Source organism: Vulpes lagopus, chromosome 1 (genome assembly GCF_018345385.1).
Source record: "Vulpes lagopus strain Blue_001 chromosome 1, ASM1834538v1, whole genome shotgun sequence".
Classification (NCBI taxonomy): Eukaryota; Metazoa; Chordata; class Mammalia; order Carnivora; family Canidae; genus Vulpes; species Vulpes lagopus.
In genome coordinates, this window is record NC_054824.1 from 52,971,019 (window position 1) to 52,984,994 (window position 13,976).

The following is a 13,976-nucleotide window of genomic DNA, read 5'->3' on the forward strand; positions in this document are numbered from 1 at the left end:
GGAATGTACTGCTGGACCAGGTGCGCTGGGGACTGGGCATCTGTACCGAGAATGGTGCACTGGGAGGTTCCTGTGGGAAAGGGTCCTAAGAACTCACAAAAGCTGCCCTGGGAGAGAGCAAGAGCCAGCCTTTCGGCACATGACATGCTCAAAACCCTGACCCAGATTAGGGCTCCACCTGCCACAGAAATGAGACTTTGCCCTCTTCCTCTTCTGGTATCCCCTTCCCTCCCCTTCCCTCCCCTTCCCAGGTACTGCAAAGGCCAGAAGCAGCGGGACAGCCAGATGGGGGCAAAAGGAACAGAAACCAGAAGGAAGAACAAACCCACTGTACCTATCCTACTATCCTAGCACCCACCCTCTCCCCTCCCCCCCCCCCCCCCCCCCCCCCCCCCCCCCCCCCGTCTCACACACACACACACACACACACACACACACACACACACACACACGCTTCTCAGCTTGGGCAAGCAGGGTATAGAGCTTAGTATTTTTACCTTAGACTGAAATGGACTTCTGAATACTCAGAGCTTAGGCTTTCAATAGTTAAGAGACTGCAGGTAACATTTAAAAATGAGGTCTTGAGATACCGACCTGGAGTAGGAAAGAAGTCACCATATATCGTCTTGCAGTCCTTTTAATAAGCTAGAGGTAGTTTGGCTCCTCAGCAGAAGGAGAATGGCAGGAAAGGTCCCCACCAGCTCTGAGAGGACAGCTGCCCCTCGTTTACACCACTGCCCAAGGGAGGAAGAAGGGAGGAATCTGGGCTAGCATTTATAAAGATGGGGGTAGTGGTGGACTTTAACTTGGAAACAGCCCTGCTTCTAAAAAGCTGAGGCAGAGTTCATTAGATAACTATTTTTCCTCCCATCTCAAGACCAGGTTCTTGAAAAGCAGCGTTTTTCTATCTATATATATTTTTAAACTATAATTCACATCAAGGAATATGTTTTCTATTAGGACCCAATAAATACACGCTCAGTTGAAACAAAAGTTTCGTGAAACAATGTATAACCTACTATTTGTACCACACTCCTATTCTTTTCCATTTTCTACTAGTGAGAACGTGAATTTCCCTACAATATTGGGGTAAGCAGGCACGTGGTGGTGGGGCGGGGGTCATCGGCTCGCAGCAACAGCAGTACTGAGTGCTTATTTCCAACACCCCAAATGGTGCTTCTCTTAGCTTTCCTTCTGCTCTTAATCATTCTATACCTGTATTAGGCATTCTATACCTTAATCATTCTATACCTGTATTCTATACCTTTCTCCAGAGAAACGGAACCAGTGGAACATATGAGTAGAGAAAGAAGTTTATTATAAAGAATTGTCTCACATGATTATGGAGGCTGACAAATCCCAAGATCCACACTCAGCAAATTGGAGGCCCTGAGAGCTGACAGTGGAGCTCTAGTCTGCAGGCCAGGCCAGCAGGCACCAGACCTAGGATGAGCCACTGTTTAGTGGGAGTCGTAAGGCAGGAAGAAGTTGAGGTCACAGTTCAAAGGCAGACAGGAGGGATTCTCTCTTCCTTTGGGAATGACCAGCCTTTACTATTCAGGCTTTCAACGGATTGGATGTGGCCCACCCACGTCCAGCAGGGAGGGCAAGCTGCTTCACTCAGCCTACTGATTCAAATGTTAATCTCATCCAGAAACAGACACACCCAAAAAAAATGTCTGAGTCTGGGCACCCCGTGGATCGGACAAGTTGATGCACAAAATTAACCATCACAATACCCCCTCCTCCCCCTAAATAAAGCACCAATCTTAGCTCTTAAAAGACCCAATTTTAATTTAGACTTAGGTAGGATTGAAATCTAAGAACCAAAAAGCAGAATTTTAAGAGCCCTGTAAACGCCTCTATGAAAAGCACAAGGGGTTTCAAAACGTAGGGCTAACCTCAAAGCCTCGTCCTGCGTTCTCTCGTCAGCCAGGTCAGTTTGAGAAGGCACGCACGAAGTCATAGTAGTTAATCTTGTCTTCTCCGTGAGAGCAAAGCCTGATCAGCTGCGGAGAGAGCAGAGAACAGGTGACGCAGAGCTGCAGGGTGCGCTTAGCAATAACCATCCGCAGCCCTTGGAAGCCAGGCCAGACTCCCTATCAGCGGTCTCTAAGATGCTCCTGTGCACCGCGCAGGGAGGCCTGACGTAATCCCCATCTTCAACTTAATGAAGCTGAAGCTCAGAGGGAGGCAATGGCCCGCCTGAGACTTCAGGACTAACATTTATGAGAACATTGTCATTTCTAGAGCACTTTTAATTATTTTTATATTCAAATATGAGCTTTGTCCACCAGTCTGCGCAGAGTAAAACTCATAAAATAGCAAGCTGCTGTGATCACAGCCTAACAGAAGGATCTAGTTAGGTCACTACTCACTTGGTCTTAGTCAAAAGGCCGAGAAGCAGTGCATCACTGCTCAAACCATGTCCCCTGATGCTCAACTGTAGAGGGTAGTGGTAGTGACCTGCTGTGGTTACCTTTATGTGTGCAGATCCTTGCCACCCACACCTTCCCCACCTCGCTGCCCGCTGACTGCAGTTCCTCCTATGTCAAGGTCACAGCACAAATGAATTAAAAATCAAAAGCGGGCAAGCTGTCAATGTGAGCTTTGGGAAGCTAAATGGGCATTTTCCCAAGTGAACACATCTCTTCTGCCATCTTCGCCCCTCCCTTGCTGATGTTCCAGTATCTGAAAAATCCTCATCTCCAACCTAGGCCCTACAGCCCCACAGGACAGACTCCCCTAAATGAGTCTTCACTTCTAAACATCCCCTTTTTGCTAAAAGATCTTTAAGAAGGTCTACAGCAGTGGTTTTTATCAGCGAGAAGTCTCCATGATAAGTCATAGTCACTGGCAATTGTGGGAGAAATTTTTTTCTGGGTTCCAGGGAAGCTCTGGCTAAAGGGATTTCTAATGAAACCCTCTTCCACTCACTCATGAAAATTCTAGGAGAATGTCCATGACCTTTCTCCATTTGCAGCTGGCCATGTGTGTCCCCTTACTGGCAGAAACCACTGCCACCTGGCAGTGGTCACACCTTCTCCCAGGCTAGCTATCCTGCTGGGTTACATAAGCACTGGCTGTCGAGGGGGTCATAGGCTCCTGCTCAATCTAGTTTCCTCTGAGTCTCCCTTCAGGGCTGCCCCTCTTGGATCACCTCTGTAGCCCTCCTTCAACCGGATATGGCTTATCAGCCACTGTGTGCCATCTAGCCCATACCCACTTAAAGAGAGGCCCTTCAGCAGCCATTAGCAAAGAACCCCAATGCGAGAATCCAGGGGAAACATCATAACCAGGGCCGAATAAGAGATCTGATTTGAACATCTTAAATTTTCCTGTTAAAATATACAATTGCCTCTGGAAGAGAACAAACAGGTGTTCACAGCCTCTGCAATCTACCCAGAAGAATAATTCATACTGACCTCCTTAATCAAGGAATCATCAATCGGGAGGTTGAGAGAGTCACAGATTTTAAAGAATCTTTCTTTGTCAACAAATCCTGAAGCTTCCTGGTCATAAATTTGAAATGCTTCGTGAATGTTATCTTTGCACGGGTGATCTTTCAGTTGCTTCTGGATTGTGTCTATTAATGCTTCCAATTCCTGCACACCTGGAGGATCCTCTCTAGTTTGCTTGCTGTGGAAAGGAAGGAAATACCTGGGCATCTTATTTATTCTTGACCAGTCTTCTCTCAGTGACCAGAGTTCTTCTCTGGTGATGTTGAGGAAGCTTCTAGTGACAAATGGCTTTGACACTGAGCTGACCGGTAACTGACCACCTGCCTACCGGGTTTGCTGATGACTGGGGAGCCTGAGTAGAGCGTTTCTGAACTCTAGCTCCATTCCCCGGCTGCCACCTGTTAAATCACTGCACCCCACAGAGCCAAATCTACTGCCTCCACCTCCCTAAGGTCAGGTTTTGTATGATTCACCTGCTGCTGCTTAATGCTATTGCAGATCCATACCATCTATGTTACATCATCTAAAAATAAGTGTTTTAAAAATTTACACACACGGAGTCAGGAATCTCTTATACTTTTAACATTCTCCAGTTTACTCCTAATTTTATGAAAGATGATAGATTGAGAGGTGTAGGCTTAGCATTTATTGAAATGAAAAGAGATTAGTAACACAGCTTTATAAAGAAGGAGGTTGTCCCTTCAAAACACAACCAGGATAAGCAGAAACCCACTTTTTATTTTCTCTGAACACTTTGTGTGTACTGTTTGTACTGTTCCAAAAGATAAAGAATTTTAGAGCTGGAAAAGACTCACATTTCATCTTTACAAACCTGCTTTGGGAGAAAATGAGGGCCTGAATAAACTCAGAAAGCACTCCTCCTCCTTTCTCGATGATGAAGGAACAGACTCAAAGACCTTAGAGACTTATTCCAGTTGTCCCTTCAGAGGCAAGACTGGAATGGATATTTCACTTGGGTTCTGATGTGTTCTTTCAAGTATGCCCAACCACCTCTTGCTGACCCTTCTCCCTCCACACCATCACAATACCTGTCCACCATGGCTTTCTTGTTCCTACTTCCTTCTGCACATAATATTCAAAAGGTTCACTGTTCTAAATGGCCTCTTTCAACTTAATTCCCTCTTGACCTGTTGGCAACCCTTGGTGGGAAAGGTATAAATTGCTAGGACATTTCAGAAACAATTTGAAAAACATGAAGCAAAAGCCCAGCGAAGAATTTAAAATAATTTATCCTAAGGAAATAATCATGAGTTGTATATAAAGTTGGATACAATCTAATAAAGCTGTTTTGAAACAGCTAAAGGTCTAAAAAAAATCATCCAAAAATCAGGAATTAAGTTAAGCAATATCCAAAAACAGACAATATAATAATAATTCAATATGGACAATGTTGCAGGAAGATTAGATGGATTTGTTAGTGAGAAAAATCAAAAGTGGATACAGAAGGCTGTATTTTGCATAAAAGTTGGGAAGGGAATAAGAACATATATTTAAATTTGTTTATAATGTGCAAAGAAACTCTGGGAAGATATTTTAAAACCAACAAAAAGAGGTAGTTACCTATGGAGAATAGAGAATAACAACCAGGTAGATGCAAGACAGAGTGGGAGTAAAACTTTTCATTTGTCCCTTCAAAGATTTAATTTTTAAAATTTTAAAATTTTGTTATATATATATATCACATATTTTATATATTTTATTATATATATAACATCCCATAAAACATCAGAAATATTCGTGATATACTAGCAAGTACAAAAAGCTAGTTAAATACTAAAGGATTATTCTATTTTATATGCATATTAAAGCAATATTGGAGGTAATCATCTCTGGGTTAGATTTTAGGAAATATTTTTATTTCTATTTTCTAAATGTTTATTCCCTGGATATTATTTTGAGCATATGTTACTTTTATAAGAAAAAAAAACTATAAGTTCTAATAAAAATCTCTAGTATCTAAATGCTGTCTGGCATTATTATTGAAGCAGAACATGCGTATCTGATGGGTATACCTCCAATTCTATATACTACACTAAATTATGAATGACTGCCAGGGAGCTATTTTAGTGGCAGAAAGCAGTCAAATCTCAATCTTCCATATCTTCCCAAGAGTAGAGCCATAGGACATATATATTTAAAATGTGACTTCTCTGGGGCACCTGGGTGGCTTTGGCTCAGGTTGTGATCCCGGGGGTCCTGGGATCAAGTCCCGCATTGGGGTCCCCACAGGGAGCCTGCTTTTCCCTCTGCCTAGCTCTCCCTCTTTCTAGGTCTCATGAATAAGTAAGTAAAATCTTAAAAAAAAAAAAGGGGGGGGATCCCTGGGTGGCGCAGCGCTTTGGCGCCTGCCTTTGGCCCAGGGCGCGATCCTGGCGACCTGGGATCGAGTCCCACGTCAGGCTCCCAGTGCATGGAGCCTGCTTCTCCCTCTGCCTGTGTCTCTGCCTCTGTCTCTCTCTCTCTCTCTCTGTGACTATCATAAATAAATAAAAATTAAAAAAATAAAAAAAAGTGATTCTCCAATCATTTTGGGAAAGAAAAGATAACTCCCTTTTCTGAAGGGGCCAGATGTTCACACTGCTTCATACAATAGGGAAAATGCTTATGGCATCTGCTGCCTTTGAGTATGATGGAGTTAATTCAAACAGAGCTTGCTATTTAAGACAGCTAGTGAAAATTACAGCCCCTATTTTATTGGTCCAAACCAGGACCATTCTCTAGAAAAGCTGTAATACCCATGTGTTAACAAAGGACCACAGGGGCCCAGTAGTTATCCTTAACAGGGACTGCCAACAGAGAGGTGGCTGGGTTCCCATCACTCTAGGTGCAGACTGTGTACCAATCCCTCCAATGCCCTTCTTTTACTTTCCATAAAGCAAACAGGAGTTTTATAGGGTGATTGATCTCCCGTAGGTAAGAAAGACATCAGGGTTTCCATTCCACTCTTAGAATGTTTTTCTAGGAGCAACTTGGCAAAACCCTCTACTTAGCAAAATGTAATGGAATTCACATATTTTCTTCAACAGCAGAGAGCCTTCAACCTTGTTTTTTTTCTTTAATTAAAGATTTTTATTTATTTATGAGAGACATAGACAGAAAGAGGCGCAGAGACACAGGCAGAGGGAGAAGCAGGCTCCATGCTGGGAGCCCGACGTGGGACTCGATCCCGGGACTCCAGGATTGCACCCTGGGCCAAAGGCAGGTGCTAAACCGCTGAGCCACCCAGGGATCCCCAACCTTGTTTTTTCTTATATTGGAGTGGGGTTGGTTAGTGGGCAACTCTTTGATGCATTAGAACTTTAAAGTGTGGCCATTTCACTTGCAAAGGTTCAGCATCAAACCTTTGGTCTGACCTTAGCTCTTGTTCCACGCTCCAGGGTCTCTCCTTGGCCCCAGTGAAGGTAGACCCACTCTCAGGACAGGCAGTCCCTTGCCCAGAGAGTTCTGGATAATCAGGAAGCTGAGCAACATTCTCGATTTCTTGGTGCTTTTCTCTGGTGAGACAGAAGAAATTGTAGTAAAGAACATGAGCTCTAGAATCTCACTTGTTCAAAAGCTGTTTTACCACTTAAAGTCAACATGATCTTGAGTAGATTGCCTAATTGTTCTGTGCCTCAGTTTCATTATCTGTCATATGGGAGCTTTGAAAAGAAGCCACCTCATAAAGATTGTTGTTAGAATTAAGTGATTACATTTGCAGCACTTAGTACTTAACATAGATACATGCAAATGTCAGCTTTGAACAAAGTTCTTTGACAGTCTTAGTAGAAATATTCTCTCATCTCACAACTATTTATTGACATGTATGGCTCAATGTTAGAAGGAACTTGTCTCTAGTAAGGATCTCTGCTTTCCAGAAGGAAATTAGGACATGGACTTTAAAATCATTCACTGAAGGGAGAAGATGACCATTACCATGTAGAGGAGGTACAAAGCCTGAGAGGATCAGGAAGGGGTGAACTAGGAGGTGGCATTTGACCTATAGCCTTGAAGGATGTGAGGGCTTGGACCTACAGCATGAAATGTAAGGAACTGCGGACAACGGGGAACAGCCTGAGAAAAGGCATGAAGAAAGGAATGCTGGGGCTTAGTATAATAAAACTGTTTATCTGGGGTGTAGAATGTGGAAAGGTAAGCTGGAACTCAAGTTACATGGGCATACGGAGACACACTATGGAGGTTCTCAGATACCAGATTAAGAGCTTTAGAGTTCAAGTGATGGAGATCTCTTAATAGTAGTATGATGAAGAAATCAAAAGAGATCAAAGGGAAGTTTAAAAAATCTTGAAACAAATGTAAATATGACATATTAAAATATGGGATGCAGCAAAAGCCATTCTAAGAGAGAAGTTTATCACAATAAATGTTTACACTAAGAAAAAGATCTTGGGGCATCTGGGTGGGTAACTCAGTCAGTTAAGCATCTGCCTCTTGATTTCGGCTCAGGGTTGTAAGATCAAGCCCTGCACTGGGCACCATGCTGGGTGTGGAGCTTGCTTAAGATTATCTCTCTCCTCCCTCCCCACTTCCTGCTCATGTGCTCTCTCCCTCTCTCCCTCTTGCTGTCTCTCAAAACAAAAAACAAAAACTCAAAATACCCTAACTTTATACCTCAAGAACTAGAAAAAGAAAAAACTAAGCACAAAGTTAGCAGAAGGAAGGAAATGATAAAAATCAGAGCAGAACAATGAAATATAGACTAGAAAAATGATAGAAAAGATCCATGAACCAAACAGCTGGTTTTGTGAAAAGATCAAATTGACAACCTTTTAGCTACACTGAGAAAAAAAGAGAAGACAAAAATCAGAAATTAAAGGAGCTATTACAACTGATATCACAGAAATACAAAGAATCATAAGAGATCATTATGAACAATTATATATCAACAAGTTGGATTACCTGGAAGAGATTAATAAATTCGTAGAAACAAAGCCTAATAAGACTAACTCATTGAGCTAGAAAATCTAAGCAGACCAATAACAAGTAAGGAGGTTGAATTGGTGATAAAAAGTCTCACAAAGAAAAGCCTAGGATCAGATGGTTTCACTGATGAGCGCTACCAAGGATTTAAAGAAAAAACTTAAAAAGCAATCCTCCTCAAACTCTTCCAAAAAACTAAAGAGAAGGGAACATTCCTAAATGCATCTTATGAGGCCAGCATTACCCTGATACCAAAGCCAGACAAAGACACTACAAGAAAATTACACATCAATATCTTTGGTGAACTTAGATGCAAAATTTGTCAATAAAACACTAGCAAATCAAATTCAACAGCACATGAAAAAGATCATATTCCATGATCAAATGGTATTTAACCTTTGTATGTAATGATGGTCTAACATATACAAAGTCAATAAATGTGATACGCCATATTAGCAGAATGGAAATAAAAAATCATATGATCATCTCCATGAAGAATAAAGCATTTGAGGGGATCCCTGGGTGGTGCAGCTGTTTGGCGCCTGCCTTTGGCCCAGGGCGCGATCCTGGAGACCCGGGATCGAATCCCATGTCGGGCTCCTGGTGCATGGAGCCTGCTTCTCTCCCTCTGCCTGTGTCTCTGCCTCTCTCTCTCTCTCTCTGTGACTATCATAAATAAATAAAAATTAAAAAAAAAAGAAAAAGCATTTGACAAAATACAGCATTCTTTCCTGATAAAAACTCTCAACAAATTAAGGATAGAAGAAACCTACTTCAACATTATACAGGCCACATATGACAAACCCACAGCTAACATCATATCCAATAGTGAACAAGACAAGGATGACCACTCTTGCCACTTGTATTCAACATAGACCTAGCCAGAGCAATTCAGTAAGAAACAAAACGCCTCCAAACACAAGAGAAAGGTAAAACGGTCTCTGTTCACAGATGACATGTACTATGTGCTGAAAACCTTAAGGACTCCACCAAAAAAACGTTAGGACTAAATCAACAAATTCAGTTAAGTTGCAGGATTAAAAAAAAAAAAAAAAGTATAAAAATCAGTTGTATTTCTATACATTAAGAATGACTTATCTAAAAGAAAAAATTCCATTTACAATAGCACTGAAAACAATAAAATGCTTAGGAATAAATTTAAGGACATGAAAGACATGTACACCAAAAACTGTAAGACATTGAAAGAAATTAAAGAAGGTGCAGAAACGAATGGAGAGATATCTTGTGTTTCTGGATTAAAAGAATTAATAGTTGTTTAAATCTCCACACTATGCAAAGCGATCCACAAAGTCAATACAATCCTTATCAAAATTCCAATGGCATTTTTCACAGAAATAGAAAAAAAATCCTAAAATTTGCATGGAACCACAAAAACCCCAAATAGCCAAAGCAATCTTGAGAAAGAAGAACAGAGCTGGAGGCATCACACTTCCTGATTTCAAACTATCATTGCAAAGCTAGAGTAATCAAAACTATCTGGTACGGGCATAAAGAGAGACACATAAGCCAATGGAACAGAATAGAGCCCAGAAATAAACTCATTCATGTATAGTCAACTGTCTTTGACAAGAGTGCCGTGAATAAGCAATAAGGAAAGGACAGTCCCTTCAATAAATGGTGCTGGGAAAAATAGGTATCCATGCAAAAGAATGAGACAGGATCCCTATGTTATAGAACTCACAACAATGAACTTAAAATGATTAAAGACTTATAAGACCTGGGACTGTATAACTCCTAGAAGTAAACAAAGGGAAAAAAGTGCCTTAACATTAGTCTTGGCAATGATTTTTTGGATCAGACACCAGAAACACAGTCAACAAAAGCAAGAACAAACAAGTGGAACTACGGCAAGCCAAAAAGTTTCTGCACAGCAAAAGAAATAATCAACAAAATGAAAAGGCAACCTATGAAAAGGGAGAAGATATTTACAAATTGTCTTAGTCCACTCGGGCTGCTATTACAGAATACCAGAGCCCAGGTAGCTTATAAACAACAGAAATCTAATTCTCATAATAATGGAGACTAAAAAGTTCAAGATCAGGGCACCACAGATTCCATGTAGTGGCTGGTGAAGGCTCTTTTTGGTTCATAGCCAGTATCTTCTGTGTCTTCACACAGTAGAGGGAGGCTAGCAAGTTCTCTGGAGCCTTTTTTTTTTTTATAAAAGCAGTAATCCCATTCATAGGGTTCTTATGACCTAATCACCTTCCAAAGGCCCTCCCTCTTAATACATGACATGGCCTGTTAATATGGACCAGGATACCAACATATAAATTCTAGGGGACACAAACTATCAAACCACAGTGCAAACCATGTATCTGATAAGGGGTTAATACTTAAAATATATAAGGAACTCCTACAACTCAATAGCAAAAAAAATAAACAATCCAATTAAAACATGGGCAAATGACTGGAGTAGACATTTTTCCAAAAAGGATATACAAATGCCAGTAGATATATATCAACATCACTAATCATGAGGGAAATTCAAAGCAAAAACCACAATGAGATATCACCTGTTAGGATGGTTATCATCAAAAAGAGATAATAACTTGGGGAGGGTGTGGAGAAAAGGAACTCTTGTACATTCCCACTATAGGTAGGAATGTAAATTAGTATGGCCATTATAGAAAACAGTTATGGAATTTCCTCAAAAAATTAATAGGGGCACCTGGGTAGCTCAGTTGAGCATCTGTCTTAGGCTCAAGTCATGATGCCATGGTCCTGGGATTGAGCCTTGCACTGGGCTCCTTGCTCAGTGGGGAAGCTGCTCCTCCCTCTCCCTCTGTCCTGCTTTCTCTTTCAAATAAATAAAATCTTTGGAAAAATTAAAAATAGAACCATAATAAGATCTAGGATCTAGGCCACAATAGCCAAACTGTGGAAGGAGCCTCGGTGTCCATCGAAAGATGAAGGGATAAAGAAGATGTGGTTTATGTATACAATGGAATATTACTCAGCAATTAGAAATGACAAATACCCACCATTTGCTTCAACGTGGATGGAACTGGAGGGTATTATGCTGAGTGAAATGAGTCAATCGGAGAAGGACAAACAAGTGTATGTTCTCATTCATTTGGGGAATATAAATAATAGTGAAAGGGAATATAAAGGAAGGGAAAAGAAATGTTGGGAAATATCAGGAAGGGAGATAGAACATAAAGACTCCTAACTCTGGGAAACGAACTAGGGGTGGTGGAAGGGGAGGAGGGCGGGTGTTGGAGGGGAATGGGTGACGGGCACTGAGGCGGACACTTGACGGGATGAGCACTGGGTGTTTTTCTGTATGTTGGTAAATTGAACACTGATAAAAATTAATTAAAAAAAAAAGATCTAGGATCTAGCAATCCCACTTCTGGATATATACCTGAGGGAAATGAAATCAGGATCTCAAAGAGACATGTGCACTCCCATATTCACTGAGCATTATTCACAACAGCCAAGATTTGAAAACAACCTAAATGCCCATAGATGGATGAGCAGATTTTAAAAACATGACACATACATAAGAAACATGGCACAATGGAATGTTATTCAGCCATAAAAAAGGAAATCCTGCCATTTGTGACAACATGGATGAACCTAAAGGATATTGTGCTTAGTGAAATAACCCAGAGAAAGACAAATAATGTATAATCTCATCTATATGTGGAATCCTAAAAAAATTAAAAAAATTTAAAAAAAGGAACTCCTAGAAACAGAATAGAAGGGTGGTTACCAGGGGCTGGGCGAAGGGGATGATGTTGGTCAAAGAGTACAAACATTCAGTAACAAGATGAGTAAGTACTGGAGGGCTAGTCTACAGCATTGTAACTATTATTAATAGCATTGTACTGTATACTTGATATTTGCAAAGAGATCTTAAGCATTCCCACCACATACACAAACACATACTCCTAATAAATGATAGCCATGCGAGGTGATGGATGTGTTAATTAACTTGATTGTGGTAGTCATTCACAATGTATATCAAATCACCACGTTGTAGATTTTAACTATACACAATTACACCTCAAAAAGTTGAGGGGAGAATAGTCTGATGAATTTGGAACCAAGTTCCAGGGTGACTGGTCTGATAATATATGTAAAATGGATTAAGGGAAAGAGTAGATGTGGGCAGATACACGAGGAGATATTGTGGAAGCCCAGGTAAGCAATGATGGAAGTATGGCAGACACCAGTGGTTCCAGTGCAATGCAACATTCAGCCTCTCCTTTTCCTAACAGTGCCCTTATCTTGTTTGGAGCAGCAGTTAGGAGTGGCTGTGTGACAGTCCAGAGAATGAGATGTCAGCAGAAGTTGCTAGGTGGGGCTCTTGGATAAACCCTTTAAAAACAGGAAAGACATGGTGAGATTGGCTGTTCAGTCTTTTACCCTTTGTCCTTCCCCTTCTTCCTGCCTGGACTACAGATGCAATGCTGGAGATGGAACATTCACTTTGTGGAAAAAGAGTGAAAAGTAGAAGGACAAAAACTACTTGCTATGGATATCTGAGGAGAGAGAGAGAGAGAGAGAGAAAAAAAAAAATCAAGTCTCTATTGGCATTGCAGAGCCACCATACTAGCTCTAGACTGCTTCCCTCCAGATGTTGTATTCCAGGAGGAACATAAAACTCCACTGGGTTAAGCTAATATAAATCTGTTTTTGTTGTTATTATGTGCAGAAAATGCAACTCCTAACTGATTGAGTGCTTTAAATTAGGAAATGGTGGGGAGAATGAAAATGAGAAGTCAGAGGCAAGATCTATTATAGAATAAAAGAATTTAACATATTGAATATGGTGCAAAATAAAAGAGGTCAAAGGTACCTCCAAGGTTTCTAAGTTAGATGGAACACTGATGTGATTAAGAGAAAGTGGGCAATTAACATTTAGTGCTTGCCTTCTGTGTGCCAGACACTATACATATGTATCACAACTCATTGTTATCACCACTTTGAGACAGAAAGGAAGAAAGAAAGAAAAGTAGTGTGCTAGAAAGATGAAAAGGATAATGGCCTCATTTTTTGTGTGTTGTACAAACTGTGAGGTACTGTGGCTCAGCTTGATGAGGACACTGAACAGGGCAACAGGAATCTAGGCCTAGAATCAGGAGAATGGTCAGGATGGAGAGCAATTTATTTAGACACTGTGCAATGACGTAAGATTGTCAAGAGAGTTTAGCAAAAGCAAATAAGAGGACCAAAAATAGGATCTTGAGAAACACCAATCTAGCAGACAAAAAGTAGCAAAAAGATACAAATAGGCTTCCAGAGAAGTAGCAGGAGTATCAGAGACTCTGACTTTCCAGAACTCAAAAGATGGTTTCAAAAAAAAAAAAAAAAAAAAAAAAAAGGGGGTGATAAAAGACTTCCAGGGAAGATGGTGGAATAGGAGGGTCCTAGGCTCACCTCAACCCATGGATACACCTAGATAATACCTATATTAATGTAAATAACCCCAAAATGACCCAAAGAATGGCAGAACAGATCTCCACTGCTATATGTAGAAAAGAGGCCACACTAAGAGGGTAGGAAGGGCAGAGATGTGGTTGGGAGCTAAAAAGACCCACGTGA

General features: G+C 40.9%; 1 protein-coding gene across 2 annotated transcripts in view; it reads right to left on the minus strand.

Annotated features, from left to right (window-relative positions):
• Positions 1-1,335: 1,335 nt before the first annotated feature.
• EFHC1 (EF-hand domain containing 1) overlaps positions 1,336-13,976 on the minus strand; it is a 64,543-nt gene continuing 51,902 nt past the window's right edge. The window contains exons 10-13 of one of the 2 annotated variants that reach the window (XM_041723198.1): positions 6,836-6,976; positions 3,426-3,639; positions 1,902-2,009; positions 1,336-1,443 (exon numbers count right to left, since the gene is read on the minus strand). In XM_041723198.1, coding sequence (XP_041579132.1) covers positions 1,938-2,009; positions 3,426-3,639; positions 6,836-6,976 — 427 coding nt within the window. In that variant the 3' untranslated portion in view covers positions 1,336-1,443; positions 1,902-1,937. Of the gene's footprint in view, positions 2,010-3,425; positions 3,640-6,835; positions 6,977-13,976 lie in introns of both variants that reach the window. The other variant, XM_041723271.1, reaches the window with a different exon arrangement.